Genomic DNA, 22,768 nt, shown 5'->3' with positions numbered 1-22,768 from the left:
GTATAAACAGGTGGAGCAGTACATGTCCTTCCACAAGCTGCCAGCGGACATGCGTCAGAGGATCCATGATTACTACGAGCACCGTTACCAGGGCAAGATGTTTGATGAGGAGAGCATCCTGGGAGAGCTGAACGAGCCGCTCAGGGAGGTGAGCACAAACACAAGAAGAACTTAGACAAAATATAACACTATTTCTATCCCAAGGTCAGCGTTTCTGTGGAGGTGATTGGCGGATTTTTGAAGGGTTTTAATTATTTCCCATGAACTAAATTTGACAATTCATGTAATTACTTTATGTTCCACGCAAGATATTGGAATAATTGCTTTAAATTGAAGCATAAAACCTGAAAACAGTAAGTGTGTCACTACACAAAGCCTGTAATTAAATGGATTAGTCATATCCTGCTCTTTGAGAGAGAAACTAATATCACAAGTAAAGCAGAAATGGAGAAATATGCTTCATACAATAGAAATATTAAGAAATGCAAACAATTTTTCTGTATACTAAGACAACTTCTTCTGCTAATGTTGTCTTAGCGTTTAGCATTTTTACCTCACACCTCAGGGGTTGAGGGTTTGAGTCCTGCCCTTCTTCACCCTGTGCTACAGAGGTTTCCTCCTCCAGTCAATATACATGTGTTGTAGGCTGATTGGCATCTCTATATTGTCTGGAGTGTGTGTGTGTGCCTGGAAATAGAGTAAGGCCTAGTCCAGGTTGCCCCATAAGTCTCTTGGCATAGGCTCCAGGTTCCCACGACCATTTGTAGGTTAATTGGTACAGAAAATTGGATGGATGGATGGATGGATGGATGGATTGTTTTACGCTGTAGTACCGCTTTAATATAACTCATTTGACATATTTTGAACCGCTTCCATGCTTTTGCAGGAAATAATCAACTTCAACTGTCGGAAGCTGGTGGCGTCGATGCCCCTGTTCGCAAACGCGGATCCGAATTTCGTGACATCGATGCTGACCAAGCTGCGCTTCGAAGTTTTCCAACCTGGAGATTACATCATCCGAGAAGGCACCATTGGGAAGAAGATGTACTTCATACAGCACGGAGTCGTTAGCGTGCTCACTAAAGGGAACAAGGAAACCAAGCTGTCAGATGGTTCCTACTTTGGAGGTAATGGAGCTTTAACTGGAACAGCAACACCATACGGTCTGAGATGTACACACGCTGACTTGTACACACGTTCAGCAAAGCAAAACCTCTTTACCCACTTCTGCTGGTGATAACACAAAGATTTTTATTACAGAACTAAAACAACAAGAACAACAACAACAAAACAAAGCATACAGCTTCGGGAAATAAGTGGAATTTTAGTGAGTCGAACCTTTTCTAATCACATTAAGTTAAGTATCTCAATTACCAAGTACATTTGATGTGGCCACATGTTGCCATATAGTGCATATAATACTAATTATTTAATTAGGGTTAAAATTAATTAATTAAATAATAGCCACTTCAATTGTACTTGACAATTGAGATACTAATCTCAAGTGTGGTTGGAAAAGCTTAGAATCGTAGCTTTCTGCCTGTTCTGGATTTATTATTATTATTATTATTATTATTATTATTATTATTATTATTATTATTATTATTATCATTATTATTATTATTACTACTACTACTAATTTATTTTGTGATTATAAAAGCTTTGAAACGTATCTTTCTGCCTATTTTGGATTTATTATTATTATTATTATTATTATTATTATTATTATTGAAATTATTATTATTAATAATAATAATAATAATAATAATAATAATAATAATAATAATAATTATTATTATTATTATTATTATTATTATAATAATAATAATAATTATTATTATTATTATTATTATTATAATAATAATAATTTATTTTGTGGTTGGAAAAGCTTTGAATCGTAGCTTTCTGTCTGTTCTGGATTTGTATTATTATTATTATTATTATTATTATTATTATTATTATTTATTTATTTATTTATTTATTTATTTATTTATTTATTTATTTATTTTTTTATTTTTTTTATTTTTTTATTTATTTATTTTAAACGTTACATTTTGTATCCCCTTTTTCATGGCTTGTATAAAAATCCTTCTGCTTCTTTCCAGGAGTTATTTGTTGTTGTTGTTGTTGTTGTAATGAATCAATTAGAGCAGGCCTAAGGCCCACATGTCATTACATTAAGCTGGAGTTTCAGCTGTATGTGAGGGAATCGAATGCATAAACTGACTAATTTAACACCTCCTACTTATATTTTCTTCAGCTGAGAAAGTTGTTAAAGTCATCTGAGGCTGAGGGCTTCTCAGTTTCTCTTAACATCTCTTTATTTTCCATTATTACTTTATTGTATACTTCAGGTTCTGTCTGAGAAAAATGCCTCCGGCTTTAGGTATGTAATTTCAGGAGGAAAATGCAAAATATATGCTACGATTGTAGGAGGCTAAAACTAATAACTTTCAAAACAGCGGAGGAGAATTTTCAATGAGCTTCTTTTCAGACTAGCAAAAGCTTTGATTGGAAATTTGTTGATTGTCACTGTTTTTTTTCCTCAGCATTTTAATCTGAAAACTGGGTTTTGTTCATTTTTAATGCTGTTTTAATCACAGGGGACCTTGAGCTCAATCAGTGCTGCAGTTTCAGTCTTATTTTTCTTTGTCTTTAACGATTTCTGAAAATATAATATCATACTTTTGAGATTATTTCCCAGTTCCCATTTCCCAGTTTCTACTAAATTACCAAATCTTCTGAATACCCAGTAAACTCCGCCTTATGTTTTTTGTATGCATTAGTGTATGAGGTCAAAGGTTAGCAATTTTTTTCTCACGTGTTTAATATAAATTTGTCATAATATAGTAATAATACCATCGTTCACACAGTGTCAATATATATAGTATAGTTCAGGCTGCTAGGTTGAGTTAATGGGTAAAGCCTCGGTGGCATTTAGCAGCATGTGACCCACCGGTCCACCATTAATTACATCTAATGTTCGTCGCGCGAGTTCCTTGACCCCACTTAGTGGGAATCTCATATATAATAACAGAAAGAGGTCAAGCAATCCATCTCTGAGCATGCCACAATCACAGTAATTCACACTTCTGACTGAATTTATGGCTTCCCTCACCGGCAGACATCTTGTCCAGGGACATATTATAATTCTATTTATGATATAAAAGGTATAGTATAGATATATTTGTTACGGATAACTAGAGATGAGTTACTACAAACTAAACAAATACTGACTGACTTAAGTCAAAATGTTATGTCAATGCTTTCGAAAGGAAAGTTACTGGTGTAACATTATTAAATTTGTAATTGTAGTTCCTGAGTATTATTTATGTGAGCGTATACATAATCCAAAACAAATCCTTCATTTTTTTAGATAGATTATAACCCCCATGCCATCTTTATATCTTTGGGATCTGTAATTATTTCTTAATTGCATTAATATAGTAGAGTGTAATGGTAGTGCTGATGCAATGGCTGAATGTCTATTATCGCTCAGCATTTCCTGGCACCAGTGCAGCACTGGGAGAGCAGCGGGAGCCATTGGGAATTTATAACAAACAGGAATTAGTCACTCATGAAATTAATTTGTATGTGTAGAGGGGGGCAGGTGTTAAACACGGCTGCTGAACTCTCCCAGTGACCCTCTGTTCTGTAAATACAGAACTGAGGAAGACTTACGCCGAGATTTATACCTAAGTAACACATAGCAAAAGATCCTCAGCAACTGCGTGTTACCTGAAATGTTAGACTCGCTATCACTTTTTTGTCAGTGCCATTATAGCATACATAAGCATCCGTGGAGTGTATTCAGTCAACATGGCTGACTCTGATTTGTTCTGGCTCTGGCTGTTTTGACTACAGTTTGGGCTATGAAGAAATCAGCCACAGTCTCACTTCTTTATGCCATTCTGTGGATTTTTATTTAAATCCTCTGAAGATGGTTCAGCAAAATTTAAACAAATAATTTACTTTAATGCATTTCAGCAAAAACGATGATGTGGAAACCGAACAGCTTGATTTTTTAGACTTTCTAGTCCATTTATAGCAGCTGACTCATGAAGATTATTGATAGTGAAAAACCCATAGTTGCCGTCTAACGGTTGGGGTCTAATGCTTTCCCAAACTGCTGCTAGAAAGTTTGAAGCTCATAATTTTTAGAACTGGGGAGTCCAATCTTATCCGGTAAATGGACCGGTTTTATTCCAGTCAAGCAGGAGCTACATCTGCTTCCATCTGTTTAATGAAATGACTTTTAATGAAATGACTTTTATTAGACTTAGGTGTGGCTTCTGTTTGGTTTGCGTAAAACCCTGAACTCCTCCCAGCTCTTTGTGAAAAAGATTGGACACCCCAGGTAGAATGTTCTTGTATGCTCTAGCATTAAGAGTTCGCTTCACTGGAACTGAAACCAGCATTTCAAACCACTCCAAGGTTTGGGTGGAGGAACTTCAGAGCCCTGACTTTACTCCCACTTAACATCTTTAGGATTTACTGGAACAGGTCACTTTGCCCAACATCTCACCAATGCTTTGGTAGCTGAATGATCACAAATCCCCACAGCCATGCTCCAAAATTTAGTGAAAAGTGAAAATTATTATAGCAGTAAATGGGGAATAAATATGGAATGGGATGTTCAACAAGCACATGTGTAACAAGCACAACCCAAAGTGGTTCTATCGGGTTGAGGTCAGATGCAGGCCAGCCAAGTTCCTCCACACCAACCTTACTCATCATCTTTATGGACCTTGCTTTGGTCACTGGTGTGCAGTCATGTTGGAACAGGAAGGGGTCATCCCCAAACTGTTCCCACAAAGTTGGGAGCATGAAATTGTCCAAAATGTCTTGGTATGAAGCTGAAGCATTAAGAGTTCCTTTCACTGGAACTAAGGGGCCGAGTCCAACCCCTGAAAAACAACACCTGAATTCAATGATTTGGAGGGGTGTCCCAAAACTTTCAGCAATAGAGTGTATTAATAATTTTAGCTTTATCCTGTTATTCTACATATTAAGAACTTCTCAGACACATTTGCATCTGTCCCTGTTTTTTAGGGATTGAAGGCACCTCTGAAGTGTGACCTTCATCCTGGTCGACTGCATGCTGCATAACCTGACTCGGGTTATATGTGGAACTTTCCAGAATTAAACGTTAGCTTTTACTCTAAATATAGCCCAAATTTGCAAGTATGAGACCAGTTTTGTTTTGTTTTTTATCTTGATTTTCTTAAAATACAGAAACACAGCTTGGTCTTCATCAAGAACAAATGTCATGTGAACATATTTTGTAGTGTTTGTGTCTTTTTCCACACCACTCAGGCTTAGAGGAGTAAGAATCGGCTGTGTTCTCTCAAATCACTGTTGTCATCTCTGGTCTTGTCTAATGTGATTGCAGCCATGTCACCCTCAAAACAAAGTGCGTTTAAACTAGAGACTGTTAGACAGAGCTGTGCCACCAGAACATGTGTGTAAGTGTGTGTGTGAAAAAGAAGGTGTGATTTAGACCAAGATACTGTCTATAGAACAGCAGCTGTTCCTTCAGGCTCGGCGTGTGTGACGTCACTAGCCTCTAGCCGTTTGCGCCGTGGATCCTGATGCAACGAGGATGGAAAAGAAGAGTGTTAATGCATGGATGGTGTGATGTCAGGCTATATTAGGCTCTCAGGGTGCTCACACACTCTGAAAGGTTAGTGTGTGTTCACTCGAGCCGCTCGATGCAGATCCGAGCTGACAGAAAGGCTCTGAGCGCAGGTGAGCTTAGCCAGTGCCGACCTCACACACCTCTACCTACCTCTCCTACATCTGCGCATCATAAAAATCCACTGAGCAAAAATAGCAGGATGAAAGAAACCAGTCTGAAACGTATCCGTTAGCGTTTCACAGGATTTGGGTTTTTCTTTTTCACCGTTTTTATAGCATCGTGTACACTATCATGTAGCATTGTAAACATTAGAAGCACTACTACTACCAGCGTAAACAGACACAGACTTACCTTTCCTGTCATGGGAGACAAGCATAACAGCCTATTAGGCTCAGCAGGAGGTTGGCCGATAAGACAGTTTTGGATTCTGAGTGCACTGTAAGCCTGTTTGGGATTACACGCAGGATTTTATTCTTTTCTTTGGTGAGTCACACGCCAAGCTGAGTCAGAAAAGCACAAGGGTTCTGGTTCATAATGCTAATATGAAAGATGTGCTGCGGTGGGAGGTTTGAGGTTTAAGCAAGCAGAGACTAGAGGTCAGAGTGACTTTACAAAAACACAACGGAATAAATCTGGTGTCAATGCCGAGCCGCGCCTCCGGGCTAGATCTGATACAGCGAAATGAAAACAGAGTTTGGGACTGTCAGGGTAAAGAGACTTAGAAACTGTACAACGCTGCTGGAAAATTAGAAAAGTTTAGATGAGAAAAGTTTAGATCAGATTAGAGTTGGGTTTTTTTTAATCTTTTAAAACGAAATATATTTTTTTTGTTTACTTTTCCAATATTGTGGCCTTCCTTCCTTCCTTCTTTCCTTGTTTCCGTCCTTGCTTCCATCCTTCCTTCATTCCTTCCTTCCTTCCTTCCTTTCTTCCTTTCTTCCTTTCTTCCTTCCTTCCTTCCTCCCCTCCTTACTTTCTTCCTTACTTCATTTTTCCTTCCCTCCTTCCTTTCTTTCTTTCTTTCTTTCTTTCTTTCTTTCTTTCTTTCTTTCTTTCTTTCTTTCTTTCTTTCTTTCTTTCTTTCTTTCTTTCTTTCTTTCTTTCTTTCTTTCTTTCTTTCTTTCTTTCTTTTTTTCTTCCTTCCTTCCTTCCTTCCTTCCTTCCTTTGCTTCTGTCTTTGCTTCCATCCTTCCTTCTTCCTTTGTTCCTTCCTTTCTTACTCCCCTCCTTACTCCCCTCCTTACTTTCTTCCTTACTTCAATTTTCCTTCCCTCCTTCCTTCCTTTCTTCCTTCCTTCCTCCCCTCCTTACTCCCCTCCTTACTTTCTTCCTTACTTCAATTTTCCTTCCTTCCCTCCTTTCTTTCTTTCTTTCTTTCTTTCTTTCTTTCTTTCTTTCTTTCTTTCTTTCTTTGCTTCTGTCTTTGCTTGCATCCTTCCTTCCTTCCTTCCTTGCTTCCATACTTCCTTCGTTCCATCCTTATTTCCTTCCTTTCTTTCTTCCTTCTTCCTTCATTCCTTCCTTTCTTACTTCCCTCCTTACTTCATTTTTCCTTCCTTCCTTCCTTCCTTTCTTACACCCCTTCCTTCCTTCCTTCCTTTCTTAGTCCCCTTCTAACTCTCCTTCCTTAATTCATTTTTCCTTCCTTCCTTCCTTCCTTCCTTCCTTCCTTCCTTCCTGGATTTGTTTTTAAAAAAGGAACCTTATATTTATTTTAAAGATAACTTTTTTTAAGATATTAATTAAGAATTAATTACTGTGAAATAAGAATATTAAGACTTAATTACTAAGAATTAATTACTGTGAAAATATAAGAAAACATGAAAACATACTGTATGAAACATAATGCTGTATAAGTCTTTAGCATAAACTGTAGGCTTTGTGTAGGTGTGTATATTGACAGCACTATACAGTGGGTGCACATAGTCAGCACTGTATGGAATAAAACCTGGGTTTGTGAGTTAGTTGATTATATAGTGTGTGGCAGAGGAAACTGCATATCGATGTCAATACACACACACCTACACAAAGACTACAGTTTATACTACAGCAATATGTTTCATACAGGAAACCAACAAAAAACCCCGCATCAGTACAGGATCCCTTCATGGACACATTCAAGCTCTTGCCCGAGTGGTCTAACCCCTCTGAGACATACCACTCTGAGAAGGCCTGATCTCATCTGATCTGTAAAGCTAACCAGAGTAACCAGGTTAACCAGGCTTGGTTAGTATTTGGATGGGAGATCGCCTGGGAATACCAGTGTTCTCTCGGGCAGTGGTAGCTCAAGTGGTCAAGGCTCTGGGTTGTTGGTTGGAAGATCAGGGTTCAAGCCCCAGTATTGCCAAGCTGCTACCCCTGGGCCCCTGAGCATGGCCCTTACCCCCCCCCTTACCCCCCTCTGCTCCAGGGGTGCTACATCATGGCTCACAGTGCACTCTGACCCTCCAAGATGGGATACGTGAAGAAAGAATTTCACTGTGCAGTAATGTATATTTGACAAATGAGGGCTAACATAACAACCAGATACTCTACATGGCAAGAACTCAAATTTGGGGTATATTAAATATAACTTACCTTTTCTGTGGAATTTACTTATTTATTTATTTAGTCAGAGTTTCTTCGGTAGTGTCATTGTTTAAATTAAGATGATTGGCTGAAATATCATTAACCTGCCTACTCAGACTGGACAAAACCATTTTGTGTTTATATTCGGGGGAGTTTTAATGGGGTTGATGTGACTCAAAATACAAACTCCACCTTTTTACAACATTACTATTATTGCAGTCATGTTGCAACAGGAAGTCATCCCCAAACTGTTCCCACAAAGTTGGGAGCATGAAATTGTCCAAAATGTCTTGGTATGCTGAACGCCTGAATTCAATGATTTGGAGTGGTGTCCTTTTCTGAGCAGAATTGAGAGACCCTTCATATTTTCAGAAACATTAAAATGAATGAACAGTTGGAATGGGATGTGCATTAGCATTATACCACTGAAGTGAACTCATAATCCCAGTGCTTTAGTAATGAGCTCTGAGCTCTTGACATTCTCATGTAAGAACTGAGACTTCAGCTCTCATATGTAAAGACATGACTTTTGGTATTTTTCTCTCTCTAAAGTTGGCTGGGATTTAGAGCAGCCATTAGCTCCTCTCTTCTCTAGCATGGCTTTAAGTGTACGTGTACATGAAGACATATATGTGTGTATATTAGGTGTGTAACACAATTCAGTATTTGTTTCCTGCCTCAAATATCCTCAAATATCTGGATTTAAACAAGAAATGGGCGAAACCACCATAAACCTGATCATGCAGTTACTAAAGATGACTGGGTTCCAGTTCTACTTTTACATTTCTGGCATTTGGCAGACACCGTTATCCAGAGCGACTTATATTTTAATCTCATTTTATACAACTGAGCCATTGGGGGTTAGGGGCCTTGCTCAGGGGCCCAGCAGTGGCAGCTTCCTCACGTCCCACCTCATGAATAATGTATTTGTATTTGGTTACATCCCTAATGTATATATGTACCTCATCTCATGCTGTTATTTACACTCAAGCATGTATGTATGGCTCACTGAAAAAGACACACACACACACACATAAACATGCATCTGAGTGCACAAATTGGACCCATGTCACAACACGCCATGCTCAGACAGAAGTGGGTCAGGGATATTGGTTGTTCAGTGGCCAGATGGGGCATGTAATACAGCGTGGCTGGTTCTCCTGCTCCTCCCTGGCACTCCTCGTGTAGAGAAGGGAAAAACTCGATCTCTGAATCCCAGCTGGGTCCTCACAGACCCTCCACATGCTGAACATTGTGGGAATGGTGGAGAGATCCAAGCTTCCCTGCAGGTTTCAGCAGCTCACATGGTACAACATTGCGGATGGTAAATAGTGCCTAATTTTCCTGAGCTGCCATGACAGATGAGGTCTGCCAGCCCTCCCTGCTCTGAAAATGGCATTACGTGCTCCAGCACTGGATTATAGAAAATTTACATTTTACTGTCTCTTTTTTTCCTGTCTGATTGAAAGCTCTGTTGATCTCAGCTCTTTGTATGTGCAAGGTGTTGTTTTAATATGAACAATAATTTCATGTAGGAATCTTCTGGCTTCTGTCTAAAGCTGGTTTTATTCTGACACGGAGAACACATATTATCACACAGTCTGTTATCAAATTCAGCCAAGGTTTTTTTTTAGGAGGGGGGATCATCTCATACAGTGAGATAAGTAATAACCTTAACATACAAAATTAAACAGTCAGAGGTTTATGGCGTAAATACTGTTACATAATCTTACATTTTATATAGCTATGTGACCTGTACTATGACATGCTGAATTTAATTTTGTAAAATTATATATATATATATATATATATATATACTCATGGTAATATTACTGTATAATATACCAAATATAATACCTATATATCCAATATAATACCTATATATCGGTATTAAATACACCGATTAGGCATAACATTATGACCACCTGTTTAATATTGTGTTGGTCTCCCTTTTCCTGCCCCCTGACCCATTATGCACTGTGTATTCTGATACCTTTCTGTCAGAACCAGCATTAACCTCTTCAGCAATTTGACCAACAGTAGCTCATCTGTTAGATCGTATTACACGGGCCAGCCTTCGCTCCCCACATGCATCAGTGAGTGACTACTGTTCCTTCCTTGGACCACTTTTGATAGATGCTGACCACTGCAGACCGGGAACACCCCACAAGAGCTGCAGTTTTGGAGATGCTCTGATCCAGTGGTCTAGCCATCACAATTTGGCCCTTGGTGAAACTCGCTCAAATCCTTACGCTTGTCCATTTTTCCTGCTTCTAACACATCAACTTTGAGGACAAAATGTTCACTAGCTGCCTAATATATCCCACCCACTAACAGGTGCCATGATGAGGAGATCATCAGTGTTATTCACGTCACCTCTCACTGCTCATAATGTTATGGTGTGACATTTATTTAATGAATTCTGGATTAGTTTATTACTCCGATGACTTCTGCCCATCACCAGAACACCTGACATCCTTCATAAAAGTTCACAGCTCTAGTAAGACAATAAGGAAACAGGAAACCTGGCACAGTTGCTCAACCAAGATACAGATTGTTCCTGACTTGAGTTAATAAATCTATGAGTTGTTTACTGTCTTGTTGAAGAGTATTAATAGAACTTTTAATTTAGGCTGGCTGGAGTCAAATCTAACAAATAGTTCTGTCTCTGGAAGACAGAAAAACACTGGACAAATGGAAATGAGGAAACTATGCGACACAGATTCAAATGGTAGCACGTAATGATGACTGATTCAGGGCCACCATCACAACCCAGAATCACTTCTGTACCAGGTCTGGTTCTCATGCTCTACTTTTTATGGTGCTTGTTCAAGGCCTTTGCAATGGTGATTCATTGCATCATTCTGCCTCTAAAGTTATTCATTGCATCATTCTGCCTCGACTGTGATAAACGGTGGGATATGATTTGTTGAGCTCATTCATATGAGGGTGTGATGCTGTGTTGAGTCGAAGCTCTGAGATATGAAAGTTAGTACACAGCATCTATGTGTGTGTGTGTGTGTGTGAGAGAGAGAGAGTGGGCAAGCACATATTTGGAGATAATTAAATGGCAGTCTTTGCCCCCTTGTGAGAAGTCTAATGCCCTCCCATCAGATTTATTCTGATGCCAAATCTGCATCGATTTGGATGGCAATAGAACAAAACCCAGGTGAAACCCAGGTGACAGTAATAATTCAGCAGGGCAGAGCTCAGGCCAGATTGAGCCAAATCTGTTGCCAAACCAGAAGGTTCTGCTTACACACTCGGAAAACAAAATCTATTTCAATGATATCTACATAGATTGGGGAAATAATCCAATAAAATTATAAGAACATAACCCTGATGTATCTGACTTGCTTCCCAGAGATCTGTTTGCTGACGAGAGGAAGGCGTACGGCTAGCGTCCGAGCGGATACATACTGCCGTCTCTACTCCCTGTCGGTGGATAACTTCAACGAGGTGCTCGAAGAATATCCTATGATGAGGAGAGCCTTCGAGACTGTCGCTCTGGACCGCCTCGATCGTATAGGTGAGACTTCCTTTGTACAAACTCACTCATGTGACATATTAGGGGTTTAATGCAATGCCAGTATGAATGACTAAAGATGGATTCTTATTGAGCTTCATATCTAACCTCCAAATTTAGAGCTACAAATTTTATATCAGACTACTCAAACGTGAAAAACTCCCCCGTGACTATTTTCTCATGCCATATACAATCCCAGTCCTAATCTCAACCAGACGCTACTATTCTATTCTGAATAAAAAACCCAAAAACAATGAATAGTAGTCTCTTGTTTGTATCTGTACAATAATGTATTATTATTTCATTACATCCCTCTTTCATATTTTTTTAAAGTCATGACAGAAGATATGGTTATTCGTGATAGCTTTGCTTATATATTTAATTTAAAACCAGGAACTGATTTAAATCCACTTTTGCTTTTTTCCATCTCTTCAACTTTATTCATCCGCAAAGATCATTTAGGATTTTGATTTGAAACATCATACCATGTTTATCATCTTAAAATGTTAATGAACTTTTCAGGTTTAAAGACTGTATGAATTTTGTTCAGATCTGAGCTTGTTTTTTTTTGTTAGAGGCCAGATTTAGCAAGCTGCACCTGCTAAATTGTTCTGCTGAAATATTGAGTGACTGGTGGTCAAACTAAATTACGCACATTTCTTTCATGAGTCATTTTGAATTGCCGCATATGTTTTTGAGAGACAACTTCCTAAAAGTTATTTGAGTGGAAAAAGTGTGCGTGTGTGGTGTAGATCGTTTTTGCTCTTTCAGTTGACAGCTGCCAGTAAATCAGGAGTATAGTGTAGTATAGTGTGTAGTGTAGTGTAGTGTAGTGTATGGCTCATGACATGTTTTGTGTGTCTGTTTAATGCCTGGAAGTGCAGTGTAATTTCCTTGTCAGTTTCTTGAGTTGCTGCCCTTATTGAGTCAGTCGGCTGAAGGCTGAGCAGCAGCAGCGTCTGGCTGTGTTACCGCTGTCACAGACGTCCATGTTTATCTGGCACCACAGGGAGCCATATGGCCCTCGCTGTAAAAACACTGACACTCAGCCCACTCACTACAGCAGAAACAACAAACTGAATCATTTCCCACTAAAACAGTCTACATGAGTCTATGGCTTGTTACTGTGTGTGTTTTTGTTTGTTTGCATGTTTTTTTTTTTTTTTTTTTTACAAATAATAAAATTACTTTGAAACTGGTATCCTTATACAGTTGAGGCACCAACTTTAAGGCCTTTGTGATTTTATTCTAATATTATCCTCTGTCATTAAACCCCTCCTCTCAACACAGCTTGACGAATGATTCTCTAATGTTTTTGTTTTATATTTATTTTGGTTGTGCTTGTGCTCCTGTCTTGTCATTGGTCTGTCACCTAATGTGTGTACCCATTCTAAGTCAGTCATGTGTTTGTCTTATATACCGTCATACACTATATTGCCAAATGTTTTGGGATGTCCCTGCGAGCCAGGCCTTCTCGTCCAACATCAGTGCCTGACCTCACAAAGGCGCTTCTAGAGGAACTAGGAACAAAACTGCCCATAACACACTCCTAAACCTTGTGGAAAGCCTTCCCAGAAAAGTTGAAGCTGTTATAGCTGTAAAGGGCGGGCCAACTCCATTTTACATTCAAGCCCAGATTCATAGCCTTGTTCTTTGATTCTCTATTTCCTGATTTTTATCTTGCAAATAAATTATTAAAAGAATAAATGCCAATGTCTGATATTTTTATCCAAATTTGTTGAATTTTGAGTAGAAGTGAAATTTAGTTTAGATTCATTTTGCCAAAACATTAACACTAGTTCATTCAAGAGTCAAAGATTGCAGAACTCCCTGATTATTTACAGTGTTAATGGATCGGTTAAGGTTTGATAATATTTAGGACAAAGTTAGTCAGAGTCATCTCATAGCCCTCAACTCATATTCCAGTTATCACTTCCTGATATCAGAAAACGGTTTTCCTGATTTTAATGCTAATTTCCTGATTTAATCGATAATGTTGTAATGATTCTAAATAAATCATTCACATAAATATTCAGTTTAGTTAACAACAGGAAATAACATGAAGAGGTCACAGCAGTTAATGAAGTGCATTGCATTTTATCGCATTGTTTGTATTCGTATCTCCTTTCTTCAGCACGATAAAGTTTTGTGTGATAGTGTTTCTAACCTTCACCCAGCCCCATGAGACTTAGATCCATCATCCAGCAACTACCAAAGATGGAAAAGACCCCTGTGTCTGAATGACCTGCGTCTCACTTTCTCCTATCAGCCATCAGCCCAAATTCGAGGCCATGTTTACTCGCTGATTACTTTCGCCCCCTTATCTAGCGTTCGACAGTAAGAACTAGTCAAACACAGACTGGCCTGACTGCAGGAGCCATCACACCCCCTACCAGGCTGTGCTATTTCCACACAGGTCGCCCCCTTCACTGCTATCAGCCTCTCAGCCTGGGGTATTCCCAAAGCTGTAGGCTTGCTGAGACTCAAGAAAAAGCGAGTGCAGTGTAAAAGAACAGAATAAAAGAGGTATTTAAAAAAGACGCGTGATCATAGCAGCTCTTTAATATTCAACATGCCGCCTGAGGGTGAATAATGTCCTTTGTTTGGAGGTTATTCACAAAACCATGATTATAATTCAGCTTTTTTGTGGATAAGAGGAGCAGCATGGGTGAACAAGCTAATGCTGAGCTCTGACCCAGGATTTCAAATAAATCATTTACTAGGTTTATGTGTAAGACCATCGTAAAAGATAAACGTTTATTTATGCACGAGGGATCCTATCACTTGGTATAGAAAAAGCTAGGAAATCATGTCTTTTATCATATTGTGCATGTTTGATGTGTAATTGTTTCATATGCAGCTTGAATGTTCTATATTTCTATCCATTAGGAAAGAAGAACTCTATATTGCAGCACAAGGTCCAGCATGATTTAAACTCTGGCGTCCTCAACTATCAGGAGAATGAGATAATCCAGCAGATAGTGCAGCATGATCGAGACATGGCGCACTGTGCACATCTGATGCAAAACCAACCTTCCCCAGCTCCACCATCACCCACTCCAGTCATTTGGGCTCCACTCATCCAGGCTCCTTTACAAGCAGCCGCTGCTACAACGTCAGTTGCTATTGCCCTGACCCACCACCCTCACCTGCCTCCCACACTCTTTCGCCCTTCTACCTCCACTTTGGGTTCAACGAAAGAAGCACCAAGAAACAGGTTCCAGGTTATACCCACATCAACAGCTCCTGGTTCAGCCGGAAACTCGCCTTCGAGCACTCCTCCAAAGCCTCGAACTGGAGCCGACACTCCTCTACTTGCATCCTTCCGGGCACATCATTCAACAGGGCCAGCTGGGTCAGGCAGTGGCAATCACCAGGCTTCCAGAAGCAGCATAAGTGGAGTTTCACATCCTGGACCTGGTCGGGCTTCTGCATTCCCCACTGGCAATTACTCAAGATCTGCATCTCCCACATGTAGTACTGCACAGCTCCATCCTCCACCCAAACACAAGCAGCCCTTCCCACCAAGTACCCCACCACTGTCCACTCACCTCCAACAAGGCAGCACAGGTGCTGGCACCTTGTCTGGGGCAGTAGGTGGCTCAGTGAGTATTGCTGTGAGTGGAGCAGTGGCAGACACGTCAAGTGGACTGACTGCAAGTGGGTCTCCTGGGGGTCCATTACTTGGTGCCACCTGTGGGCTCTTGACCACACAGTCTTCAAATGTTAGCCCTCTTTCAACTGGATCATTCAGCCATACCCCGAGTCAGCTCCTTCATGGTCAGCAAACACAAAATACCAAACAGACATCTGCATTTCATCAGTTTGCTGGTGGGGGTGGCAGGACTTCTAGTACGTTAAACCTCTTCCATACACCCACAACTGGCTCCCCATCCTCCACCCTTTCCCACATAACTCCTGCCCTCGAAGGTTCTCCTTCATCAAACACACAATCCTTTAACCTACAGTCCTCCTTTTCCTCCCAGATGCCTTTAGAAAGGTCAGCATTAGCATCTCTAGCTCAATATGGCTCAGCTAACGCTTCTCCCTGCTACACTCCTCTAGCCCCCAGCCCTACAGTCCAAAGTCCTGGGAGAACTTTCCATTACAGTGACCCCTCCAGTGCTGCAGGTTCCCACAGCTCTCTGCTTATACCCCAGCATTCCTGCCCTGTTCAACTACCCAGCTGTAACACTTCAGGAACTGAATCACCGCTGGGCCGCTTCTCTGAAGATATGAAACTGTTGTCTAGCTCTCACCCCTTGCTAAGTGAAGAGGCAGCCCAGGTTATGGCTCACTCCTCCCCTCGATCATCCGTTGAGCCTGGCTGCCGCCTCTCCCCTTACTCTTCCCCAACACTGATGCCTAAGCCGTGCAGCTCCATATCGGGGCACTTTGCTTCCCCCTTACAGACTTCTCCCAGTACACGGCACCACACCCCCAGCATAGGGACGTCACCTTCCCTTCCATTCCGCAGATCCTCAGAGGCCCATCCTTCTGAACTGGAACCCCTTTGCGCCAAACTTCCCTCCAATTTGTGAGGTTAGATCACACCCTCCTGTTCACCTGTGGACCTGTAACTGAGTAATAACTATCCTTTTTTTTTGTGTGACACTTTTATTTCATTATTTATCTAGATTACACTGTGTTTTAAACTTATTTTAGGGTATCTAAATATTACTGTGATTAAAAAAAAAAAAATGAAGGTGTAACCACATATTAGTAATTAGATTACTTGTTTTGCTTTGTCATTCGCTATTTTTTATTCATTAATATATAAGTGAAAATATCTATTTACTGCTATGTTAATCAACCAATAGGAGGGTGTGAAATACTCCGTACATAAACATTTGCGACCATCCATTTTCCACATTTCATTGGTTTGCGCGTTTGAAACGGACCACATGGAAGGACTATTCTGCAGGAACCTATGCACTGAAGCCTGCGTTCTGACTTTTTCTGTGTTCAAATCAATCTTTTTAGTCAAAAGAGAAAGGCTACACTCTATCCAGGATCACATATTGTTGATCCTTATATGTATCTATGGGATTCTATGTATTGATTCACTGTTTCTTCACTTTTTTTTTTTTTTTTGCAAAAAAAAATTATAATGTGTTGAAGAGAATTTAGCAAACCAAAAATAGTTTTCTTTTGAGATATTAGTACACCTTTTGGCCTACACCTTACTGATTTTCTCTTGAATCACAGTATTGTAGTAATATTGGAGTGGATTTCAGGTCCTCTGTAATGGGGGAAATACATAAGAAGAAATTATAGAAACAGGGAGCCGTCAACAGTGTCCTAAATATTCACTTTTGTCTTCCAGGTTCATACGGCAGATGCTGGAAATGAATGGTGTGTGTATGGGTGTTTTCTTAAAGTGGCTTGATGCAAGCAACAATCTTAGTTTTGCCTTTTAATATAAAAATAGAACTTCCATTGGCGCCTGTGTAGACATTTCTAGGATAACATTTTCACAGAACCAGTGAAACTTACAAAAGATTACTTGATGTAGCATGCGTGGACAAATAAGTGCTGCATTTTCAACACCTACAGCATGAAAATGAACTTTTAGTGTTGGATTAATGCCCGGGGTGTTCATAGAAATCCGGATGGACACGAAAAGGGTTAATTTAACACTAGCAATATTGCTGTGTACACAGATTTCCTCTCAGCTTTGGTTAATCATTCCTTTCATAGCTAGTTTGTTTCATTTATATTCGAGGAAGATGAATGTATTGTATCGAGTTAAAGGATTGTGAAAAGGCCTGCACAGTAACTTCTCTTTAATGCTATCGGGAACAGAAATAGATGGGACAAATTCAGCTCGCAAATTTCTTTAAATCACATCCAAACTCAAAGATTGTTACAGGGAATACGCTGCATAAACATACTGTATATACAGCTGACCTGCAAAATTAAAAAAACTATTAAATATAGCTGGCTAAATGAGCCCTTGTCTGTAGTCACTGGGGTAGCTAAATTGCTAAATAGAGAGTTATTTCACTCAAGTTGATATAAAATTACATAAAAAAATGAAAAAGCAGATAAGCTGCTGTCACTCTCAGCTCAAACCTGGTTAGCTAATGTTTTGATTTAGCTTTTAATAACACTACATATCAAATTGCCGATACTAGCATATTAAATGTTAAAACAATCTGTATCAGCTTTAGGTTAATATCCATTTCAAACAAACAAAGCTAGCTAGTTAACACTGAGCATGGCAAATAACTTTGCCAATGCTAGTTCCTAATTAGCCTATATTTTTATAAGCTCTTTGGGTTTTTTTTTTTTTTTTTTTTTATTACATGATTCCCTTAGGCATGTAATCACCATATCCAGTGCTTCAACTTCAAAATATGTCCTCAGGAAACACTGGCACTCTGGTAATGAGTTAGCAAAGCAGCTAATCAGTCAGATCAGTCAGCTAGGTATTAAGCTGTGACCTGTGTAGGCTAGGAAATTAGGTTAGGAGTCAATTTACTAGCTATTGTTTCTGTCAGGGAAACTTTTGTCATGAAAAGATCTGTTTTTTTGTACTAGTAGCATTACTGACACATGACTTTGTGCTGGTCAGGTGAGAGAATGTATTTCCTCTTCGAGAGAAAACACAGATATTGATGAGAAACATTCGCTTCCGCCAGTCAAAAGGCAAAGATGGCCCAAAATAAATAATGTAGCCTCCTGAGAAAAAAACAACAACAGTATCCCCACCTGAGAAATCCTGACCTGAGTCAAGTTAACAAGTTGGGAACTTTTGAAAGGCTAGAGACGTTTGCATGGAGGGGGGCACAAATGCAACAAGACACTGATGCATCGAGGCGGTGATGTGTAGCGACAGACAGCCCAAGGTCTGACATGTAGACGAGGACCCCTGTGGGCTCTTCAGGATGAAGTGTTCCAGGAAGGTTTTTTGAGGCAGCTCCACTACAAGTTATGATTGTTTCTGAGCACTTGTAAAAACATCCTGAGGACGGCAGGTATTGATTGCATTATTGGACACAGCTTTGGGAGGTTTTTGAGACCAAAGTGGGGAGTTTTTTCTTCTTTTTTTTTTGTTTCGGAAAGAAAGAAAAAGCTCAACTTTGTCTGGTCGATGCCAGTAGAGGGGTCAAATCTAGAAAGACTGTGGAGAGAAATAGAGAGATAGAAAGAGAGAGAGAGAGAGGTGCAGAGAAAAGAGAGTGCATGAGATTGATTGATTAGAGGGTAGACTGACCCAACTGAGAAACCTGATCATTAGCAGAGACAAGGACTGCAGTTCATCAATAACGCCAGCCTGAAGCTGTCAATCAAGCATGGCTGTCATTCTGGCCTTGGCTCATCTCAGCGTACACCTCTCAGGCTGTATGAATCAGTCACACAATTCAGCGGAAATAGAATCCTACACAGCCGAAACATAGCGTCAAATCTCCATATGAAGTGCAGCGTGCAATTCTGAAAAACGTTTCTAGAGCTGTAATAATCACACATCATTTTCTAAAAAAAGCCCTGCAAAGGATCTGTGTAGTTTCTTTATTGTTGGTTTCTGTTGCAATTTTCCAGCCCAGTTGAAGCCAAGGTGCGCCGCCCAGCCCTCTTCCATTAAAGGAAATCCATTAGGCATACAGTGGTTCCTCCTGGGTTCTAAGGATGGTTAAATATTCTAGCTTTACTTAAAGCCTCCTACATGGAACCTTTTTCTGTACAGTAAACACAGATGGAACATTTTACTAAGAGTGTATATAATATATGAATCAGTGACCACACTGGATATCACTTATGGAGGCAAAGTCACTACTTTTCAGTGGACTAGTGAACATTTAACCATAGCTGGCTTGATATTTTGTTGTTACTTTGTAAGTAATGAGACATTGTTACCTAGGATGCAGAAAATGGACATTTTCAAGAACCAGGAAACCAAATGAACCTACCATAAATTGATCACAACTTCCTTTTCAAGTGAAGTTTATTTTTTACTAGATTCCATGAAAATTTCATGTCCGCTGTGGCCGCAGCTTAAGACTAAAAGTGATAAAAAACTAAGGGATAGGGTTAAGGTTAGTCCTCTCTGGTGTTGTTTACAACAAGAAGCATTATTTTTACTGCTACACAAATAAAGCAGAAGGCTTTTCTGGCTTTCTAGAGATCCTACATTTTTTTAAAGCTTTTAAAGGAACAGAAATTTCAGTAATATAAACCACCCGTAAAACACACCCATGCTTGTGCATTAGCTCCTTCAAGAAATGCAACCTGGAGACAATCCACCAGGTAGCATCAATTTTTCTGATTTGTGGCGCTTTTCATAACACAACATGTACTGATTCCAATTGGGATCGCTCCCAATTTTGGCACCTAATCTCAGCTTCACGCCGCTCGCTTTTATGCCGTGTCGCTGAGCCGTGAGGGAGCGCTCATGAAGCGCTGGTGCAGGCAGTAATGAAATCGCTCGCAGTGATTGAGGATTAGGTTTCACACTAACAGGTCTGAGGCTTAGAGTCGAGAGGTTGTAGGAGATGGGATGTGTGTTTGGTGACTGGCACCGTCGTAACTTATTCATACAGCCAAATTCATTTTGAGACATGACTGGCAGAAACCTGGTGGCGAATGCGTATTTGTGTCACCAGGTGTAGAAAAGGGATGTGTTTGAGATCTAAATTGCTTTGGGGCAGAAGGGAAAACAAGAAAATGTCTTCAGACTCTGTTGAAGTTAATCTGAAGTTATTCGATTTTTACCGTTATTCGATTTTACTCTCACCGGTGGGTGAATTTTTTATTACTTTTTTATTTATTTTTTTGATGATGAAGATCCATGTAGAACTATAGTCTTGACAGAGATCCTATACGTCTAGAGACAGTTTTTCTGCCTGGAATAGCAGAAGCACTGATGCAAAAATGCAGACTTTTGTGTGCAGGCCAAAAAAGTAAAAAGTAGTCAGACCATGGTACGACCTTTTAATCTCTTCATACTTACTCCAGCTGACTTCTTTTACTCACTTTACATTCCCTTTTTTTAGCTTACACCGGTTTTTCTGGCATTTTTTTAGAATCATATACTGCTGCATCTTCCTTTCTTTGGCAATAACGAATGCAGTGAGTCATACTCAGCTTTTTATCCACAAAAGGTTTCAGAAAATCTGCAGTAAATAGCGGCTTCAATGCCAAACATGTAGGTTGCTGAACACTGAAATGCACATTAACATAGTCAGCCTTTAACTGCTTTGGGTGTGGTGAGGTGGAGTCCATGATATTTTAGCCATAATAATAGAAATAGAGGAGTATTGAATATAGTGAAATATTTCTAAAGTGCAATATGCAGCCAGACAAGATTAGATTGTTTAACTATGCTATGCTTTATGCTAAGCTTAGTTTGCTTTTATAGTAAAATTACCTCCAGTAATTGCTTTAATCCTGGTCAGGGACTCAGTGGCAGGAGGTAGGAGAATTTTAACGCTTTGTCAATTTCCATGTAGGTTTCCTCTGGGTTCTCCAGGTTCCTCCTGTCTTGTAGATGGATTGGCTAAGCTAAATTGCTCCTCGTTGTAATGAGTCTGTGAACGTGATGTTCTGGCATCCCATCCAGGGATCCAGTGTTCCCTGGATTGGCTTCACATCCATCATGACCTGAACCATGATAAAGCAGTTACTGAAGATGAATATGGGTTTCAGAGGTCTAATGGCAAGACTCAGACTGATGAGAGCTTTGCATTTAAGTTAAAAGACAAATGGATCCCAGTGGATTTTCAAGGACACCGGCAGAAACGTTCTATCTGGGTAAGCCTCTAAATACAAACTTAACTACCTTCGGATTTTCCCTACAGACCTGGATCGGATTCCATTTACTTCTGTTGGATTAGATAGCTCTGACTCGAACCTTTGGAGCAATTTGACTGTGTAGGCCTTCTGACTTTAGAGATTAAAAGATCAAGTCGTTTTATGGTGATGATCTGTTTATAGGCAGCCCGAAAAAGTGCTGGTGTGTGTGTGTGTGTGTGTGTGTGTGTGTGTCAGCAAGATTAATCCTGAGAAAGGAGTGTGAACTTACAAAGACTCCCCTGAATCTTATCCTGGCTTGGGGTGGTTTTGTCCGGGAGCAAATTAGGGCTGTTTCTTTCCGAGACACTTTCCTTAGCATCGGTTTTCAAACCTATGTCACTTACATAAAGTCAATCAGTGTATTATATTTATGTAAACAAATTTCTATACGGTATATACGTATATATTTACATTGGACATGTTTTATTTTTTCCGTTGCGTTGACATTGTTTTAATGATCATGACACGTTTGTTTCAGTGTTTGGAGTGTGTGTCATTACTGGTTATTTCCTCAGAGGTGTATTGTATGCATAATATATATATATATCTGAATTGAGGGAATATTTGCCATTTCTCAGTCACTTTTTCAGATGCCCAGTTAGCATATATAAATCTAATACTTTGTAATATATATATATTTTTTGGTTTTACTTTAAAGACTATGGGAAATAGCAATAAGTATTATGTACAGGTGTGGTGAGATGTGAGAAGTACAGACGTTTCGAGGACATTACGATGTCCCCCCACACACACACACACACACACACACACACACACACATCCACTAGGTAGCGGCACTGTCGTCTGTGGCACACTTCACGGATGGACGCTTCTACAAAGTGGAATAAAAAGCGGACTTATAATAAGCACACAAACTGGATATTATTAAAAGGTATCAAATAAACATTAATATTCTAATACGGTGTCTTTCTTTCCTACTGTGGTCATTGACTGTTACGTAAGCACATGATCTTGAAAATGTGTGTAATATTTAGTTTTCTGAGATAATAATATCTCAAATTATGTGAATGATGTTTAATTAATAATGTTTTCTCAGAGGAATATAAGATATATTACCAGCTTCCATGATATGTATGTCCTGTCTTAGGCAAAATGACTAATTGCTACAAAAATGACTTTTTTTGCTACAACTGAAAGAATTGTGGTTATTAAATTCGGCAGGAGTGTGTAGTGTTCTTTTCTCTGCAGTCTGCTGGAGCTGGTCAAGCTTCTTTATTTAT

At 39.6% G+C, this 22,768-nt stretch overlaps 1 protein-coding gene across 1 annotated transcript; it reads left to right on the top strand.

The window, feature by feature from the left end:
* The first annotated feature begins 5 nt into the window (after positions 1-5).
* On the top strand, positions 6-22,393 carry LOC131351645 (potassium/sodium hyperpolarization-activated cyclic nucleotide-gated channel 4-like). The gene is made up of 4 exons (XM_058387130.1): positions 6-148; positions 887-1,127; positions 11,571-11,735; positions 14,622-22,393. Exons 1-4 carry the CDS (start codon positions 23-25, stop codon positions 16,271-16,273), a joined length of 2,184 nt encoding a protein of 727 aa, XP_058243113.1. The 5' UTR covers positions 6-22; the 3' UTR covers positions 16,274-22,393.
* Positions 22,394-22,768: the final 375 nt, after the last annotated feature.

The sequence above is a fragment of the Hemibagrus wyckioides genome, linkage group LG04 (genome assembly GCF_019097595.1).
Source record: "Hemibagrus wyckioides isolate EC202008001 linkage group LG04, SWU_Hwy_1.0, whole genome shotgun sequence".
Lineage (NCBI taxonomy): Eukaryota > Metazoa > Chordata > Actinopteri > Siluriformes > Bagridae > Hemibagrus > Hemibagrus wyckioides.
Note: the sequence above shows the minus strand (reverse complement) of the source record. Positions and strands in the feature narration are given on the sequence as shown.

Bases quoted from the DNA above. Each gene is read 5' to 3' on its own strand.
- LOC131351645 (XM_058387130.1), top strand. From the start codon at position 23: ATGTCCTTCCACAAGCTGCCAGCGGACATGCGTCAGAGGATCCATGAT. The intron at 149-886 runs GTGAGCACAAAC...ATGCTTTTGCAG, and splicing joins TGAACGAGCCGCTCAGGGAG to GAAATAATCAACTTCAACTG. The intron at 11,736-14,621 runs GTGAGACTTCCT...TCTATCCATTAG, and splicing joins GGACCGCCTCGATCGTATAG to GAAAGAAGAACTCTATATTG.